Source organism: Perna viridis, chromosome 5, assembly GCF_037379345.1.
Source record: "Perna viridis isolate PV_CMFRI_1.1 ecotype Kerala chromosome 5, ASM3737934v1, whole genome shotgun sequence".
NCBI lineage: Eukaryota > Metazoa > Mollusca > Bivalvia > Mytilida > Mytilidae > Perna > Perna viridis.
The window spans coordinates 37,282,545-37,301,448 of NC_142449.1; the positions used below are offsets into that span (position 1 = coordinate 37,282,545).

The 18,904-nt window shown below is 32.1% G+C and overlaps 1 protein-coding gene across 4 annotated transcripts in view; it reads left to right on the forward strand.

The window, feature by feature from the left end:
- The first annotated feature begins 1,420 nt into the window (after positions 1–1,420).
- LOC148617318 (ABC transporter G family member 20-like) overlaps positions 1,421–18,904 on the forward strand; it is a 30,643-nt gene continuing 13,159 nt past the window's right edge. Inside the window, exons 1-12 of one of the 4 annotated variants that reach the window (XM_088584935.1) lie at positions 1,421–1,471; positions 2,811–2,958; positions 3,451–3,610; positions 4,715–4,869; positions 5,977–6,084; positions 7,048–7,147; positions 12,157–12,231; positions 12,874–12,954; positions 14,038–14,131; positions 15,527–15,638; positions 15,979–16,141; positions 16,957–17,060. In XM_088584935.1, coding sequence (XP_088441061.1) covers positions 2,834–2,958; positions 3,451–3,610; positions 4,715–4,869; positions 5,977–6,084; positions 7,048–7,147; positions 12,157–12,231; positions 12,874–12,954; positions 14,038–14,131; positions 15,527–15,638; positions 15,979–16,141; positions 16,957–17,060 — 1,277 coding nt within the window. In that variant the 5' untranslated portion in view covers positions 1,421–1,471; positions 2,811–2,833. Of the gene's footprint in view, positions 1,485–2,810; positions 2,959–3,450; positions 3,611–4,488; positions 4,538–4,714; positions 4,870–5,976; positions 6,085–7,047; positions 7,148–12,156; positions 12,232–12,873; positions 12,955–14,037; positions 14,132–15,526; positions 15,639–15,978; positions 16,142–16,956; positions 17,061–18,904 lie in introns of those variants that run through there. The other 3 variants (XM_088584936.1, XM_088584937.1, XM_088584938.1) reach the window with 3 other exon arrangements.

The window sequence follows — 18,904 nt, forward strand, 5'->3', positions numbered from 1 at the left end:
GAGAAAGAAATATCACAATTTTCATTTTCCTAAACTGTACTCCAATTAGCTATTTATCATTGTTTCTTTCTGTTTGTTTAACCATATGAATTTGTTACCAAATAAAAGATTAAAGAAATTTCTTTAAAATGATATATTTTTATTACACAATAATAAGTTTGAAATACTTAATTAATAGTTTGAAGTCGTTTCGCCCCAATTCCCGTTCGCCCCAGATCGTTTCGCCCCAGTTATAAATTTCCATGCAAAGTATGGGAATCAATCTCCAGTGAGTAAAAATTATAAAAATCTAGTGTCTCTGTGTACAAATACACACAATATACCAATTCATATGCCTATGGAGAATGCAAATTTTATGTAAAGAATGGCATAGCAGTTTAGTAAAGAGTTACATTTTTTGTTTTATTTTATTCCATCACTGCAGCAACATAATTTTTTGTTTGTTTGGTTTTTTTCAGTTGCTATTTTTCTGTCTTTTTTCCCTTACTATTAATGTTTGTTTTTATTTTGGTTTAAGTATAATGTTATTTGTGAATTAAGTTAGCAAATATATACTGGATTTAACCACCACTTTATATAAATAAGTAAGAAAAACATAAGTTATATCATTATTTATTATTTTTATGTCAACAAACAAAACTGGTACATTAATCATTAAGTTGTTACACAATATAACTATTATATATAGTCAAAATATAGTCACTGCAATGTCTAACACAATATTAATAACTGTTTATTATCAGTACACAATAGACCGTAATGTTCATGTTCACTACATAATTTACTGGTCATTAACACCGTACATTTTTTTAGATGATATGATATTTTATAAATAATTTGATATTTTATAAATAATATGATATTGTATAAATAATATGCTATTTCATAAATAATTTTATAAATAATGTGATATTTTATTACTGAAACAGTAAAATATAACTGGGGCGAAACGACTCACTTATCGGGGCGAAACGATCCGGCGCGAAACGACACGGGGCGAAACGACTCGCTACCAATAAATGATAAGTAATATACGCCCAAATTCATATATTAAAGAAAATATATAGTGCCATAAAATACAAGTCTCAATATATTGTAATTAACACTGTTATGCATATATTTTCTGTATGTATATGAGCCAATTATTGTTATTGTGTTAAGAGTCAATAAAATTATTTGAATTTGTATTTGTAAAGATTATCTACAGCAAAATAGGGCTGTGTAATTTTTTTTCAGTAGGACTAGAGGGCATAAATTTTCCTTCATAATTGTTAGAAGGGGGATACATATTTATCCTTTTTAAGTAACTCATTTTAACAAATAAAACGGGCATTACATTATATCCCGTCCATGAACCTATCCATATTTTCCGGCTTATATTTTCGTAGTCGTATCGGACAATCTCAAAATTAGTCGCTTCCGTAAACTTCCGGTCAAAATTCATGGAAACTGAAATGCGTGTATGAAAGTTGTAAATATATTTGGTAGATTTAAATTCAATATGCTACTTTGCTACTGAAACTTCAATAAGGCAAACCACAATCATTGCACATGATTAGAGGGGTGGCCTTTTTACCTTGAAGTGGTAAATGAGACGTCAGTGGCTTGTATAGCTCGTCCAAAATTGGCTGCAAAACGTATAGCTCGAATAATTCAAGCCCTCACCGTCATCGATTCTCCGACTCACTTGTTATTCTCTGTTGCTTTACGTTAATGTAGGATCGATAGTGATTGGAATATAACGACTGAATTATTCGGGTTACAAAACGTACTTCTATTTTTTTTGTATTTTTTTAACGTTACTCGTTAGATCACAAAATCAAAAAAAAAAAAAAAAGATCAGGAGCTACGATTTTGCAGCTAGTCTAAAATGAGTGGAAGCATCTGGTCAGAGTCGCTCCTTGTCCAGATAATCATGACAGTTGCTGTGGCATTTTTTTTAAATCTGATGTGTATGAGGCGACCAAGCAAAATAAGAATTAATCTCTCAAAATTATTTGGACTAGGCCACTTATATCTGTTTGATTCTTTCTTTGGTGTTTATACAACCATTCACAGGGCTTCATATTAACAGTGGTCCAATAGTCCTGTGTCTACCTAATTCCTCGAAGAGTTGAAGTGGCCTTAAGATTGGGGTATGCTTAGGGATATGGAAGGCTCTCAAAGTTCACCAGAAACTCATGGATAAATGGTACAATATCCTGCATTCTAGCCATTTCCTGCCTCTGAAATGGATGTCTGAAAAAAATTTCTTTGGCCATAGTTTGTTTGATGAATGAAATCTGAAACAAAGTTTGTTTTTGTAAAGTTTCCACTAAATCAGGGTTTGACACTTACTTCACTCATTGGGGAGCCCACAGTACTTTAGATAGATGAATTAGGTATACTGTATTACTCAAAGTTATTTTGCATTCCTTTTCATAGAACTAATAAAATTTTAAGAATTAATTTAGGAAGTCGAAAGGACTACATTTTAAATGTAACTCTAAAAATTTTAAGGTAATCCTCTCTCAAATTAGGTAGACACAGGACTATTGGACCACTGTTAATATGGAGCCTTGTGAATGGTTCCATAAACACCAAAGAAAGAATTAAACAGATATAACCTCATTTAACTGTACAAAAAATGAGTTGGAAAACAGCTCAATGCAAACTTCTTTCTTTTAAGAAGTCAATTAGAACCCCTGCTGATTTTAAAGGCATCCAATCTTCATGATTAAAAAAAAACTACTCTTGTGTCTGTTTTCGATTTAATTATTGGAATTTAAAAGCTTAATTAAGTGGTATAGTATTCTGTGCTTTAATTACAGGCTTGACTGATTATCAGAGGTAGATGCATTCCCAAACCAGAAGAGAGTATGCAGTATGGGGTAGGTCCCTGAAGAAACACTATGGGAGTGGGAAGGGAAAGCTAGATGTCCTACAGAGCTTAGATATTACAGTTCAGAGAGGATGCATGTAAGATACAGAAATTAAACATTTCTGTTATGATTAAATGTTATCTTTAATTAAATATCCATGTAGACCAAAAAGCTTATAGACTATACACAGTTTTGATATTTTTATGGTACATTGTTTTTTTTTTTAAGTTAGTTGAAAAAAGGTCCATTTTTATGATTGTTTGATGATTTTGCATTTAAGAATTATGGAACTTTTAACATTGAAAAATTGGAACAGGTAACATAACTGGAAAGTTCCCTATTGGAACAGGTAACATGACTCGAAAGTTCCCCATTGGAACAGGTATATCTTGTGCTGAAGTTTTGTTCATTATGTTTAATGTAAAAATGGTACTTGGTTTCATTGCAATAAGTAAACAGTTTTCTTTATTATTAGATATAGGATTTATTACATGTATTTTTAGACAAGTGTCTGGGATGAAAATCTGAATCTTCATTTTGCCCTTTAGATAGTAAAAAGATCTCAAAGATGTTTGTTCATGTGTTGTAGATATGGTCTATTAGGTCCAAGTGGATGTGGGAAGACAACTCTATTGAGGTGCATTCTAGGAAGATTACATCTAGACAGTGGTCAGGTGGTTGTTCTTGGTAACAGACCAGGTGCACCAGGGCATGGAGTACCAGGAAGTCTTGTTGGATACATGCCGCAGGTCAGGTCAAAGAAAGGTCAAAAGTCCAACACTATTTGCTTTAATCAAATAATGTAGATGGAATATCTTTGGCGTCTAAAGTATTTACAGTATAAATGTAGGAGGTTTGAAACATAAATAGCTCAAAATAATTTTGTCTGACATGATATACTTAATGCAAAAGTGATTGTTTGAATTTTTAACACAGGCACAGGGGTTGTTTTAGGAAGTCTCACATGTACCCGTTGGTCGTTACATCATCTAAAACTACAAGGTAATGCATCACCAACAAAGTTAGTCTTTATAAAAATCAGACAAGAGGTGTTTCATGCATGTTAGAACCCAACAATTTCAGTTTTATTTCCTGTTTAGAAACAGTTATTGATCACATAACCCATCTTAGTTCATTATTTGGTTGTTGCACTTTTGAGATAAAAGTTATATAAATTGTACCTAAACTTTGCCCTTTGCTAAGAGTTATCATTCTTTACTTTGTTTTATTTGATTGATTGTAGTGAGAGATATGATAAATTCAAAAATACAAATCTGAATGTGAAATGATTATAATGTAAAATTATATCATATGTAGACTGAAAAACTTTGTTTGTTTGATGGTTTATCTACACCATGAATCACATCACCATTGGCAGTGTCTGAATTTTATGTGGTCTGGTTGTTGATTAAAAATAGCTTGGTCCCTCATAGACAAAACCTAAAATCATGTTATAAAAGTGATACTGGAATGTGTATGTATAGTTCATCCAGATTTTATTTTATACTTCAATATAGATATATGTATAATCCTAGTTATCTTAAAATAAGTCAAGAGGTACTGTTCTATTTACTTTTATTATGTTTTAAATTCATAATTATAAAATGTATTTAAAAACAGGTACTGAAGTGTTCCTGTGTGTTTTGGAAAGGGCAGTAATCCAGGTAAAAGTGAAGGTACTTATCATGTTAAAGGCATATATGAAAACACATCATGAAAGCATTTACGATGGACTGAAAAGTGTAGGGCACATATAAAATGGATCAAAGAGGACATGGCATCTGTGCCCTCCCATAACTAATTTTAGGGAACACTAGAAATAGTCATAAAATTCATTTATTTTCTGATTTCAGGAAACAGCTTTATTCAATGACTTAACCATTGGTGAGACTTTGAGATATTTTGGATACATTCATGGAATGTGCAAAGTCCATGTCCAGGAAAGAACAGAATTTCTACTTGAGTTTTTATCCTTACCAGAGGAAAGTAGACTGATTAGCACATTGAGGTAATGTTATGGTTTTTTTAAAAAGATTTGATCATTCCAGTTTCCTGCCCTGTTATTGAGTAGAAATTCTAGCTTACCAACTGAAAATACTGTTTGGCATATTTTTGTGTTGAAAAGATGACTTTGCCCAGACATAGAAGATTTACAAGCTGTTGGATTACTGTAAACCGGGAAATTATTATGCCATCTTTTTTTCCTGAATTATGTGATCAACCTACTTTTGCACAGTTTTAAATTCAAGATTTTTTCCTGAATTATATTATTAAGGTCTTTGAAAAACAATTCACAACAGTTTTATTTTAATTAAAATCAAGAAATAAATGATGGAAACTCCATTTTATCATAATTTTACCATGGGCTGGCCATTTATGTTGCATAGTTATAATAACAACATAAATGGCAAGCTCATGGTAAAACAATGATAAAATGGAGTTTCTGTGATTTATTTCGATTCTAATAGGACTAGTTTCTTCATATTTTTGAATAGACACAGCCTGTGTGTTGTGCGAAATGTTAGTGATATGTTTATCACTTTTTTACCATGGCTGTGGTCGAAAGAGCTTTGAAGTAGGTCATCTTAGAATATTATGCAAAACCTATACTGAATTGACTCATGTGTTGTAATGCAGTACTGTTTTAACAATGCCACAACAGATAAAATGAGTGATCTTTTCAGTTGTAACTACTGTTTCTTACATTTCATAGCAATTGAAAATTGTTTTCTGAAAAAAATGACATCCTTCATAGCTTAGCTTTGTGTAATATAAATTTCCATTTCCATGGTATTTGTGAATCATTGCATTATAATTTAATTTCTGAAGTAACAAGCTTTCTGATTGGATACAAAATTTTGTCCATCATCTCATAGACCAAATTTTGTAATGTGACTCATCCTTTTTTAATGATTTTCTCGAGGAATTTTGATACTAAAATTGAATTATACAGAATGACTGTTATATTTTTTTTATCTACTTGAAATAACCTCAATGCCCATGGTACACAATTGTTACTGTTCACCACATGATTGAGGTTATTTCTTCATAAACCAAATAAATATATAATAGTAATTCCTTAACTACACATCTAACTATTGGTCTGTTTCTACAGTGGTGGTCAGAAAAGAAGAGTGTCATTCTCTGTTGCTTTACTACAAGAGCCTGAACTACTTATCTTAGATGAACCTACTGTTGGTGTGGACCCTATACTTAGAGAGAGGTAAGTTTTTATCCATCTGCACCATGAAAACTGATTTATTCAACGGATCATAGTTTTCCTTTCCTCGTTTGTCTACCCTGGACTTGACTTTTTATGAGCAACTCGGCGGGTGTTTTTAGAAAAACAGAGGATGCTTACCCTACCGGTGCACCTGGTCCATGCTCCCAGCTTTAAGTGGAGTCTGAGTTGCTCATTTGCTTTTGTTACTTTGTATGTATGATTTTAGTTACTTTATGTTCTTTGTTGTGTATGTCTGTTTTCCATGTCTGGTCTTTGTCCCTGGATTACATTCTTTTGATTACCGCTATAACCTTGGTTCCCTTGATTACTCTTTGAATATATGAAACTTTTTTCCTAATTTAGCAAGTAATGGTTATCTTTTTACATTATTGTAGCAATGGAACAAAACTATCAAGTTTTAGTATGTCCCCCACTTTGGGGACACTTTGTTTTTGTCCTGTCTGTCTGTCTGACTGCCCAACACCTCTAAAACTACAACTCCAAATTTCATGAAAGTTTACAGTTAGTAAGGACAGTATATATAGTTATACATTTACCAGGAATTTAAGATCCAATGAATTTTGTGGGAGTTATAACTCTTTGAACTTTGGAAAAGGTGGACTTATTTGTGGGAGTTATACCCCTTTGAACTTTGGAAAATGTGGACTTATTTTTTTTAAAGTCAAAAACAAACTTTTCATTTTTTTATGGTTTAGATAGGTGAAAGATTTTTAGAGTTTGATGCACCAATGTTAAAATGATCTTTGTTCAGTTGAGTTTAAATTGAGGAAGAAAGTAATTTATTTCGTGATATATATATAGATAAAGCATAATACAGAAATTACTATTGCTAAGAAGGTGTACATTTAGTAGTTAGTTCAAGATCTTTAAAATGAGCCAATGGTTAAATTATATATTTTTATTTTTTTTTATCATAGAATTTTTGTTGTTTTTAATTTACAGAATTTGGGAGCATCTTATGAAGATATCAAATGCTAGTGAGCAAGAAACTACAATCATAATAACAACACATTACATAGAGGAGGCTAGGCAAGCAAATATGGTAATTATAATGTATACAGGAGGCTAGGCAAGCTGATGTGGTAATTAAATTTTATAGACAAGGATAAGCAAGCTGATAAATATAATGGTAAATATAATGTAAAGAGGAAGCTTGGTAAGCTAATATGGTAATTTTAATGTAGTAAAAGAGAAGGCTAGGCAAGTTAATATGGTAATTGTAATGTCAAGAGGAGCCTGTGCAAGCTAGTGTGGTAATTACAAAGTAAAGAGGAGGATATGTAAGCTAAATGGTTAATGATACTGTAAAAGTGTAAATTTTGCGTGGGAGTTATTTTCGCTACTTTCGCAATCAAAAAATATTCACGAAAATATCCCCCACACGAATTATTTGGAATTTTTATGTATTATTTCAGGCCTTGAGTGAACACCGACAATATGGCCATTATTATTTTGGATGTCCTAGTTTGGTTATTTTCATTGATTATGCAGGTTTATATGTTCAATTAATAGAACGTTGTTTCATTTGTAAGTTGGAAGACATGTAATTTAATTTCATGTATCAATTTTATTACAATTTACAGCAACAAATCAAAATATTATCAAGGATGCATGTCAATCGTCAAAATATCGCTGTTTACAACATTCAGAAACTTTCACTGGGCATGTGCAGAATAAGAGGTTCACATGGGGATTCCAACGGCCTCAAACGATCGCTGAATATATTCAGTTTCTTTTTCAAACTTCTCATGACATTTAATGACTCATTTGGTGTGTAGCGGCTTTACAACGGATGTTCGTAAGTCAATTTTCACGTGTTCGCGTTCTTCGCCGGATTTTTTATCCTTCAACATTTTAGCAAACTCATCGGCATACCAAAGTTGAAATTGTTTTTTAATGTCATCTTTGTATCGTTTGTTGATCATTTGATCGAGAGGCTGCAGTTGGTCAGTACAACTTGCAGGCACAAAAACATAACGAATCCCCGACTTTCTCAACAGTGATAGTAATGTTTCACTTCTGTGTGCCTTGAAAACATCAAATATGGCTAAAGCAGTTTAGTCGTGTTTAGTCACAGGTAAAGACTCTCTAACCGACTTGACATACAGAATTATGACTTTTTTGTGAAGCGAACCATCGTTTTTTCTGTACTCCAATGAGATTCAGTATAAGTTACATCCCAATCCTCCGGGAATGTGACTTTCGGATGGCAAGCATCGGTTTTACCGGGATATATCAACTGCGGCGGCAATAGTCGGCCTGATTTAGTTACGGATAATAAAGCAGTTATATGTCTTTTGTCACCCAATCCAACCATTTTCACTTGTTTAGAACCCTTTAAATCCATTGTCCATTCACTTGTTGGTACAACGTTGAGACTTGAAATTTAAATAACGGTCAATGAAATTCTAATCACAGACATGCTTACTGTTATAAAAACATACACGGGGATAGGTGACACTTCAAACAGCTGATTAGAGGGATTAACAATAAAACCAATCACCTGTAAACATTTGACAATAGTTAGGTATCAGAGAGTGGGCTAGATCAGCGTGTGACAATGTTTTAATAGTATTTTGACAGATGAACACAAATTATTGCAACAGAAAATTTTCAGTGATTTGCTTTGCCAATTTGTTTAAATATTGTAATTTTTCTAAATATAAAATTCCTACCAGTTTGATCCCAGTTTATAACCAGTTGATCCGGAATGTCGTATTTTTTCACAATTGTTTCAATTCTATTCAAGTATTCCCGTTTCACATCTTCGAAATCTGCTGGTAAATGTTTTATTCCTTTTGTAGCTTTTCTCTTTTTAAAGTTCAACCTGTCTAACACGGATCTAGCCCATTCTCTTGATAGTTCAATTTTTCCTCCGTATTCGGGTAGAGAAGATTCATTTCTTTTCAACATAACTCCTCTGCCGATGCTTTGCACTATTAATGTGTTCACACATCCACCTTCATCCCGGAGGTCACGAATGTAGTCACATACTTCTGTGTCTAATTCCTCACCAAGAAGCTTCGATCGACCTCTCGGTTTAGGAACAATTTCAGTTAGAGTTTCTTTATTGTTTTTTGACTGCAGCAAATACGACGATTTCATCGAACGAAGAGTACTTTCGTTAAGTTTCTTCCCAAAATTATCAGAAAAGTGACGAGCAGCCACAAAATCCGTCTGTATTTAGATGTAAATACGATTACATGTAGTTAGTAAAGTTCACCCGTAAATATAGATTTAAACCCTTAAGGTAACCCCTGGACTTGGTTAATCAGTGAAAAAAGGATAACGCTGTTTCATTTTATTTCCAACGATCGCGAAATTTCACATTTTGGTAAGAAATTTTCTGCAAAAATATCCCCCACGCAAAAGTTTTAACATGTAAAACGCGAAAATATCACTCCGCAAAAATTTCCACTTTTACAGTAATTATAGAGGAGGCTAGGCAAACTGATGTGGTAATTGTAATGTAAAGAGAAGGCTTTGCAAGTTAATATGGTTATTATAATGCAAAAAGATGCTAGACAAGCTAATATGGTAACAATAATATAAAGAGGAGTCTAGGCAAGTGAATATGGTAATTATAATGTAAAGAGGAGCCTGCACAAGCTAATATGGTTCTTATATGCATGATGTTAAAGGAGGCTTGGCAAGTTAATATGGTAATTGTTATGGAAAGAGGGCCTATACATGCTAATATGGTTATTATAATATAAAAAGGATATGCAAGCTTATATGGCAAATACATGCATAAGGCTTTGCAAGCTAATATTGTAATTATAATGTAAAAGGGAAGTCACTTAAGTTAATATTGTTAATGTAATGTAAAGAGGAGGCCTAACAAGTTACTGTGGTAATTGTTATGTGAAAAGGAACCTATACAAGATAATAAGATAATATGGTTATAATAATGTAAAAAGGAGTATATGCAGGCATACATGATAAATATAATGAAAAGAGGAGGCTTGGCAAGCTGATATTGTAATTATAATATAAAGAGGAATCAGGCAAGATAATTTGCTTAATATAATGTAAAGAGGAGGCTTAGCAAGCTAATGTGGTAATTATAATGTTTAAAGGAGACTCAGCAAGTTGATACATGTTACGATGTATGGTGAATATAATGAATGTATAGAGAAAGCTTAGCAAGTTTATATGGTAATTATAATGCATAAAGGAGGTCTAGCAAGCTAATATGGTAAATGTAATGTAAAGAGGAGGATTAGATTAGTAAGCTCATGTGGTAATTGTGTTGTACAGGGAGTGCTAGGCAAGCTAATATTGTATTTGTGTTGTATAGAGAGTTCTAGGCAAGCTTATATGGTAATTACATGTATATTATATTGAGGAGGCCTTCAAGTTAATTTGGTTATAAAGAGGAGGGTAGATAAATTGATATGGTAATTACTGGTATATTGTGTGACAGAATTATAATTGCAGTTTAGTAGGTATAAGATTGGAATAACCAGAAATTCCACTTTGCTTAAAGCAGAGTTTGTATGACTGGTTTGTCATTATGTAAAGGGTCTTTAGTTTTATTCTTGGTGACAGAAGGTGTGAGTATAAAATGTGAATCATGCTCATGGCATGTAGTTTTAATCATCTTCTAATTCAGTTGGTTTACTCAAATAACTGATAGTTAAAAGATACCTTTAGTTCTCTATGCATTGATATGTAACAAATAATATGCATGTTAGTTTGGACCCATCATTATCCCACCTGCTTGAAAAGTGGGGATATATAGTGGTGGGGGTGTCCATCTGTCATTCCGTGGTTAACAAATATTTCTGTCACAGATTTCTTGGCTTCTACGGGAGGGAATGATTAGATTTTTGGTATATGACTTACACATGATGACTTGGACCGTGTCTTCCCTTTCCAGATTTCCAAGCCTTCTAGTTCCTGTTTTCCAAACAACTTAGAATTTTTACATGTGTGGTATTATAAAATTTTCTGTCACAGATTTCTCAGCACCCATTTGAAGGAGTGATTAGATGTTTGGTATGTGGCTTAAGCATTATAACTTGCTCTGCTTCTCTCCTTTGTTGCTTTCTAGGTCATCTACTTCCTGTTTTCTGAATGACTTAGAATTTTTACATGTGCGGGTTTGGGAAATTTTCCGACACAGATTTCTCAGCACCCATTGGAAGGAATGATATGTATTTTGGTATGTGGCTTGAAGATGATGACTTATACCGTGTTTCCCATTTGCAGCTTTCTAGGTCATCTACTTTCTGTTTTCCAAGTGACTTAAAATTTTTACATGTGCGATATTGGGAAATTTTCCATCCCAGATTTTTTAGCACCCATTGGAAGGAATGATTACATGTAGATGTTTGGTGATATAATGATTAGATGAGCTTTTAATATATTTCTATATACAGGTTACAGCTTTATATAACATTTTATTTAATTTATTTAAAATTTCTGTTATTAACAAGAAATCATGAAGTCACTGACGAAATTCACTGAACCTTAAACACTTCCAAGGTTACGTGTACATAGCACTTTTGAATATAACATGAATGAATTTTAATAATATGTCAAAGACACAATGACCAGACTAGGGTGAAAAATATCAGAATTTCATTGACACTTTTAATCCCCCAAAATCTTCTTTATTTTTTTTTCAGTCTGCACCTAGCCTATAATTAAGATTTCTGTGTATATGGTCATTTTTTGGGAGCAGGGGTATAGATTTAGTAAGCATTGCTTAAAGTTATTTTAGTTATTCTAGTTTAATTAAAAATAAATCACAGAACTCCATTTTATCATTGTTTTACCATGGGCTGGCCATTTATGTCACATTGTTTTACCCCGAGGGGTTAACTAATAACATGAATGGCCAGCCCATGGTAAAACAATGATAAAATGGAGTTTCTGTGATTTATTTTGATTTTAATAGGACTAGTTTCTTAATATTTTTGAATAGACACAGCCTATATAATGCATGAAATGTTAGTCATGTGTTTATCACTTTTTTACAATGGCTGTGGTCTAAAGAGCTTTGAAGCACATCATATTAGAATATACCTTTCCATTCCATTTTAGGTAGGATTAATGAGAAATGGAAAACTTTTAGCAGAAGAAAAACCACAGAAACTCATTGACATTTACAAAATCAATGTAAGTTGATAAATATTTCATAAATGAATTTTAGGGTATTTCAAAATATATTGCTGTTTTGTCTCAGTGCTAAAGTTCCTCATTGTTCGTGTACTACATTGTACTAGTTTTTGTACCTTGCCACATGAAATGCTGAGGTATTATGTGATAACCTGTAGAAAGTTGCCTGTTTGTCTTTCTATCTGTCCCTAACAGTTTCTAGATGGTAACTTGAGTACAGATCTATGATTTTTTTAACTTTGCATAGTTATTTAGTACCATAAAACACAGGTATAGTTCAACTTTGAGCAAAATCCAAATAATAGTTTTCAAGTTCAGGCATTTTGAACATTTTGCCATTCCCCATAATGTGGCAGGGCATCATTTAATATTGTTTCATAAATGCCCTTTTTTGTATGATGAATTTGGAAGCTAAACTTATTAAAAAAACAGCATACTGAAGTAATAGCATCTGCATAGTCTGATTTATGATTTATGACACTGCAACATAAACCACTTTGCGGTTAATTCAATGTAAACTGACCCAAAGTAGTGTATATATATCCCATAATCTAACCAGCAATTGAAAACAATCCTATAATAAATTCAACATAATGTTCACTTCTTATACAGCAAGGATAATATTTTATTCTTATTATGTAGAGTTTAGAGACTGTGTTCCTGAAGTTATGTCATGCAGATCAGCCAGATGATGAGATTCTTAACTGTAATTTCTCTCGTAATGTAAGTACCATAAATTCAAATTGTCATTGTTATCCCGTGCAGTACTCTGTATCATCGTTATCCCTTGCAGAACTCTGTATCATCATTATCCCTTGCAGAACTCTGTATCATTGTTATCCCTTGCAGAACTCTGTATCATTATTATCCATTGCAGTACTCTGTCTGAAATGAACACTATAGATGTTATTCCAAAGTTCTTCACTTGCCAACCAATAAAGTGTGTTCTTTGTATAGTTTTTACAGTGGAAGCAGGTCTAGTAGCTGGAATACATTTGTCCATCAATCATACTTGGGGGTACATTCTTACAGTAGTATTATCTGTTACTAAGAAAGTTTTAAACCAATATTATTCAAACTTTGCAACAGTGTTAATATTTTAAAAATCCTGAAGATGTGCAATCCTATTATGGAGAAATTAGATAGTTTTTTTTTTAAATTTTTTTAAGATGTTGAAATTACCCTCTTTCTGTCACTTGACAAATATATGATGATGATACAAGTCCCAACATGTTATAGGTCTTGTCTTTTAATATGTAACTTTGTTGTAATTGCCTACATTGAGGTATATTTGCTATTTCAAAGCTCTTTTTCATCTGCCATGTTCAGATTAAACCTGGTCTCTCCATGTTAGTTTATTCAGTAAACTAGTAAGAATTTTTATTGGTTTTATGCTTGCAGGGTGAAAATTTATACATTCAGAATAGCAGAGGTAATGATAAGCTGAGTTTTAAGTTTAAATTAGGCATTGGTTATATGGCCAGTAGATGTGATTGACTTTGTTGGTGTTTCTAGAAAACGAGATAGATGCTACTTTTAGGCATCATTCCTGGTAATGCACATTGTCAATTTTTCCTGTGCTGGATTTGGCTTCCTGTTTTAATTAGTTTTGTTAAGAATACTTTTTGTAGAATATTTGTAATTAGATCCCTGTCTTCCTATATGTATGTATTTTGATCTCATGACAGTTTCCTCCTTGACACATGTACAGCACAATTTACAATATTATACATGTATTAGATTGGTATTTTAAGTACTTTTTAGTTATTTCTGGTCGTAAAAAATATATATATTTCTGATTCACAGACTCGTAAACAAGTCAGAAATAGCCATTCAGATCAAGGAGCTGAGCTAGGGGAGACAACTCCTTTACTGAGTATATCAGAAACCCAGGATGATTGTGAGTACATGTTTTATGAATAAATATATAGTTTAGATTTGTCAATGAATGCATAATGAAAAATCCTAAAGGATACTGTAATCAGTGTTGTAGGAATTAAAAAAAAATATTTCTACAGGAAAACTCAACAATTAACCTCTGTTATCCAAACTTAACAAATCCTTTCAGAAATTCAAGTTTTCTACTTGTCAATGGGAAAGTGGAATACTATAAACAATTTTCCCACAACAAAATTGTACATGCCTCAGGTGACAAGAAAGTGGATTCCTGGAACAGTAACTGTAAGCCAATTTCTAAGAGCTCAGTCTTTCAATATATAAAAGCATTCAGCCTTTCTGTTTTTTTTTTTGGATAAGGCATTGTTTTTTTGTATTACATAATAGGCTGTCTTAATTGAGATATTTATGATTTAAACATTTTTTACATTGAATGACAAAAAATAAGTTGGTATAAGATTTTTTCATTTTCCACCCAGAAGTTATTTAAGGCTAAAAACCTCTAATTTCTTAATGCTAATTTCACAATATTTGATGGCTTCCTTTGATTTTATCATAAATTAAGGATAGAAACTACTACATGTAATTCCACTTCTCACAGTCTTCAATGCTAATTTCACAATATTCAATGGCATCCCTGGACTACACCTTAACTTTGGGCTAGAACCCACTCATTCCATTTCTCACTGGCTTCCATATTCAATGGCCTCCCAGGACTACAATTTAACTTTAACCTGCAGAAGACTATATATCAGCATGATTTTACATGTGTCAGCTCACATTCCTCAGAATGGCATATGGGGTTCGCAGACTGGTCACAGGAAGTGAAGGGTCTAAATAGCATGGGAAATCACAGGGTTTTCACAAGATAGGGGTATTTTTTAAATCATTATGGAGATTAGGCTTTAGAGCACAGGAGGTAAAATGCCCTTATAAAATTTGCAGAAATGTTTTTCAAATAAAATTAGAAATTTCTTCATAGTGCTATGAGAATCAGGAGGTAATTTCTGCTTAGGACTATTTTTACATACCTTCCAAATGATCATTGGTTGAATTGATGGAGTCTAACCTCAATATACACACAACTTTTAGCAACAATTTGGTGGTAAAATTTCCATGATCAGTTCTACCATTTAACATTTATAGAGTTCTCAACAAACAGCTGGAGAAATAACTGATACTCTACAGCCAAGCCTTGATTCAGGATATTACTTCCTTTGTAGTAAATTTAAAACTCTTTTATCATATTCTTTCATGGTTGAATATTGTAACATCTTGTAACACCTCAACTGAGAAAGAATGTTTGTAATATGCTGTTTTGTTTTGATTTGTATTATTGTCTCTTCGAACCTTAATGTATACTGAATGTGTTAAATCATACTATGTTTTTCCTTTGCAGTCACAATATCCTCCAATTCCACAATGTTTGAATGTAATTGTGGATGTCCTTCTCCTAGAAATATATTTGCTCAAGTTTTGAAGAACCTTACAGTGATGAAAAGAAATATAGGGTTTGTAAAATCATATAATTCTGTTTGAAGTTTCTGTCAGTTGTCTGTATTGTTGAAATCTTATAGGTTTATGAAGACATGTTTGTTTTTAGTTGAATATTTACTTTGTTTTTTTGTTTTGTTTAGTTTTACTTAATGTCACAAATCATTAAATTTGTACCTTCTACCTAAAATGTAAAACCAATTTTTACTCACAGTAGATACATTAATTTTAAGTTTAAATATTAGTAAAGTTTTGACCTCTTGTCAAGTTGACGTATTTAATCTGCTATATAATTGCATTAACTTCCTTTTTTTTTAAATAAAATCTTCAACTTTCTGATACTTGATCTTTTTTCAGATTTTTGCTGTTCCAATTTATTTTACCATCTATCCAGATTATATTGTTTTGTATATGTATTGGCCGATCACCTTATGATCTGACCTTATCTGTAGTTAATGATGAGGTGGCAGGATTTAGTCAAACATTCCTTAATTGCCTTGATATTGACACAATACATAATGTAAGTATGCTCTATGGAAGATTCAATTTGAGGTTAGAACCTCCTTTTTATTAAATTTTGTGCAAGCAATAAATGATAGCTTGGAACCAATTTTTTTAATATTCATGATTGGAACTCATCCTTTTAAATACTTCTGTATCCACCCTGGTTTGTATATGTTACCATGGGGATAATTATACTCCTGTACAAAGGGGGTATTTTTTATACCCAGGTCTGTCTGTTTGCCTGGCAAACTTATTTCTTTAGCAGTTTTCCCTGCAACATGTTGTCAGAACCACTTGATATTTTTACACAAGTTTTGTGTGTATGTGCTATGACAACTTCCTGTTTGATGGTAGGTATTTTGACCATGAATACATACATGATAAAGCCACAGTAATGTACTAAGGAGGTTTATTGTAAAGGAAGTTTTGATACTGATATATTTTATAATCTATTATAAATCAAAGCACTTACCCAATATATGTATAACATTGTTAGAGTCTGAGTAGAATAAAAGACCTTATCAATTTTGATACTGAAGTAATAAGGGTTCAATATAATATTTTCTGTATCAGTATAATAAATGCATAGATCTATTGAAATTGAATTTGAAAAAAAGAGCAAAAAAAACTCATAGAGCATAATGGGTAGCCAGGTTATATTTTAAGATGCAAAATGGTAAAATTCAGGATTAAAAAGGCTTAGCACACTGTTAAATGAACACAAAATATCACGTGTACTGAAGTTGACCTACTGTTTTAATTTTTCTTCAAATTGAGGGGGTAAATTGGATTTTGTTTTTGTATCTGATTTGATTGGACAATTTTTGACAGGTTTCCTATAAGGACTATAATTCAGCTTTAGAATCTGTTAAAGAAGGGAAAAGTTGGGGATTACTACATATTGGTAGTAACTTTTCTCAGGATTTAGTAAAAAGGTAAGTCATCATATCAACCATGTGATTTTGAATGTAATCAAACTCATATTATGTTAATCAGCAATAGGATTAAGAAGATCATATTAAAGTGTTTTGACAGATGTTCATAGATATAGATCACATCTTATTTCTAATACATTTTGTACATCAAAATAAAAATAAATCTTGCTGTGGAACTACATCAGTATTCATCTACCTTAAATCGGTGATTTTTTTTTAAATCTTTCATTTTCCCTTATCATCAATTCAAACTCTTCCTGAATGTTGCAATGAATTCCAATTAACTTGATATACCTATATTGTAGTGTGTTACAATATGTTAGCTACTACATTTACTTAGATGACAACACCTAAGTAAATTGCAATAGTCCTTTTTCATTTATGGAATGTAATTTCAAGGGATGTAACCCACCAACACACAACATTTTGGTTGGGGGTCTTATTTAGGAAAGAAAGAACAGTAAACATTTTTTTTTTAAATTTTGGAAACTTAAATACTATTTTCACTATGGTAAGTACCTAAATGGTTTGAACTAAGTTATTTAAAAGTATCAAAGCACATACCACAGCTCAAATAAATTGAATATTTGAATTTTTAGTCTACTGTGGTCCATGGCTCTAATGGGAAAGTAAACCAATCTGTCCAGTTGGAATGTTACTTCCCTTTGTTTATAATATAAAAAAAACAAGTCAAAGTTGGGAATGTGTAAAAGGATTATTAAGGGCTTTCCCTACCAGGGAAAGACCTTATTGTTTTTCTAATGTTTTTTTTATTCTTTCATTATTTGCAAAATTTTCTTTGACATGCTCTCCCCTTTTCATCTTTCAAGATATCATTACCAAATTTGGACCATCAATAGAGCTCATTAAGGACTTTTACCAGATGACCCTGTGAAGAAGTTATCTCCCTTTTATTAGCGTTTTTTTTATTTTTTCAACATAGTCCCCCAAACTCATTTTTCAGGATATCATGACCATATTTGGTGAACATGTAGATGTCATCAGGTTCAATTAGGAAATGACCCTGCTAAGGATTTCATTAGGTCTCACTAACCACTTCTAACGTTTCCATTACTTTACATGTTAAAAAAGTAATTTTCAAAGTCTCACTGTGAATTCCCAGGACAAATGACATCTTAAAGTTGCATACTGTTGCTAAGCTTGGAAAATAAGGCTTCCAAAATCATTATGCTAATGGTACGATGATTGTAGAAATTCTTCACAAAATTTACTTGAATAAATAATACTGAAAGTCCATATTTTTACCTGTTCTGCTAACTGACAGTATGGAAACAAATTATTCACACATGTAAACAATATTCATACACTTTTGTAGTTAATTACATATATAATTTTAAAGTACACATTCTCAGCTTTATTTTGACTACTTTTAGTCATAATACACACAAATAATGCACTTACAATGCATATGTCTAGGTTCAGTGTGTTTTTGGTACTACATAGGTGGGTGGCCATTTGACCTGGAAGTGGTTAGTGAGACCTTACCATCTTTAAGAGTTATGTCCCTTTAAAACATTTTCTTTTAATCGCTCATATCTTAAAAACCCTAAGCCAGCACTCCAGAGTTTAGTTTAGTTTCCCACTTTTGGCTAGGGATGAAAAATGACATAAATGGAAACTGGTGGTTGCTATAGTGATTAAAAATGAAGAATCTATTGCTGATAAAACATTTTCTGAAAAAAGGGGACTTTTAAAAGTATTTTGCAATGTTTTATATATTTTCAATGTTGAAGGGGCTTTTTTTCAATGACAATTTGACTTCATTGTGAAAGTGAAAGTAAGTCAATTTTTCACCATGCTATATTTAATAAGTGGATTACAAA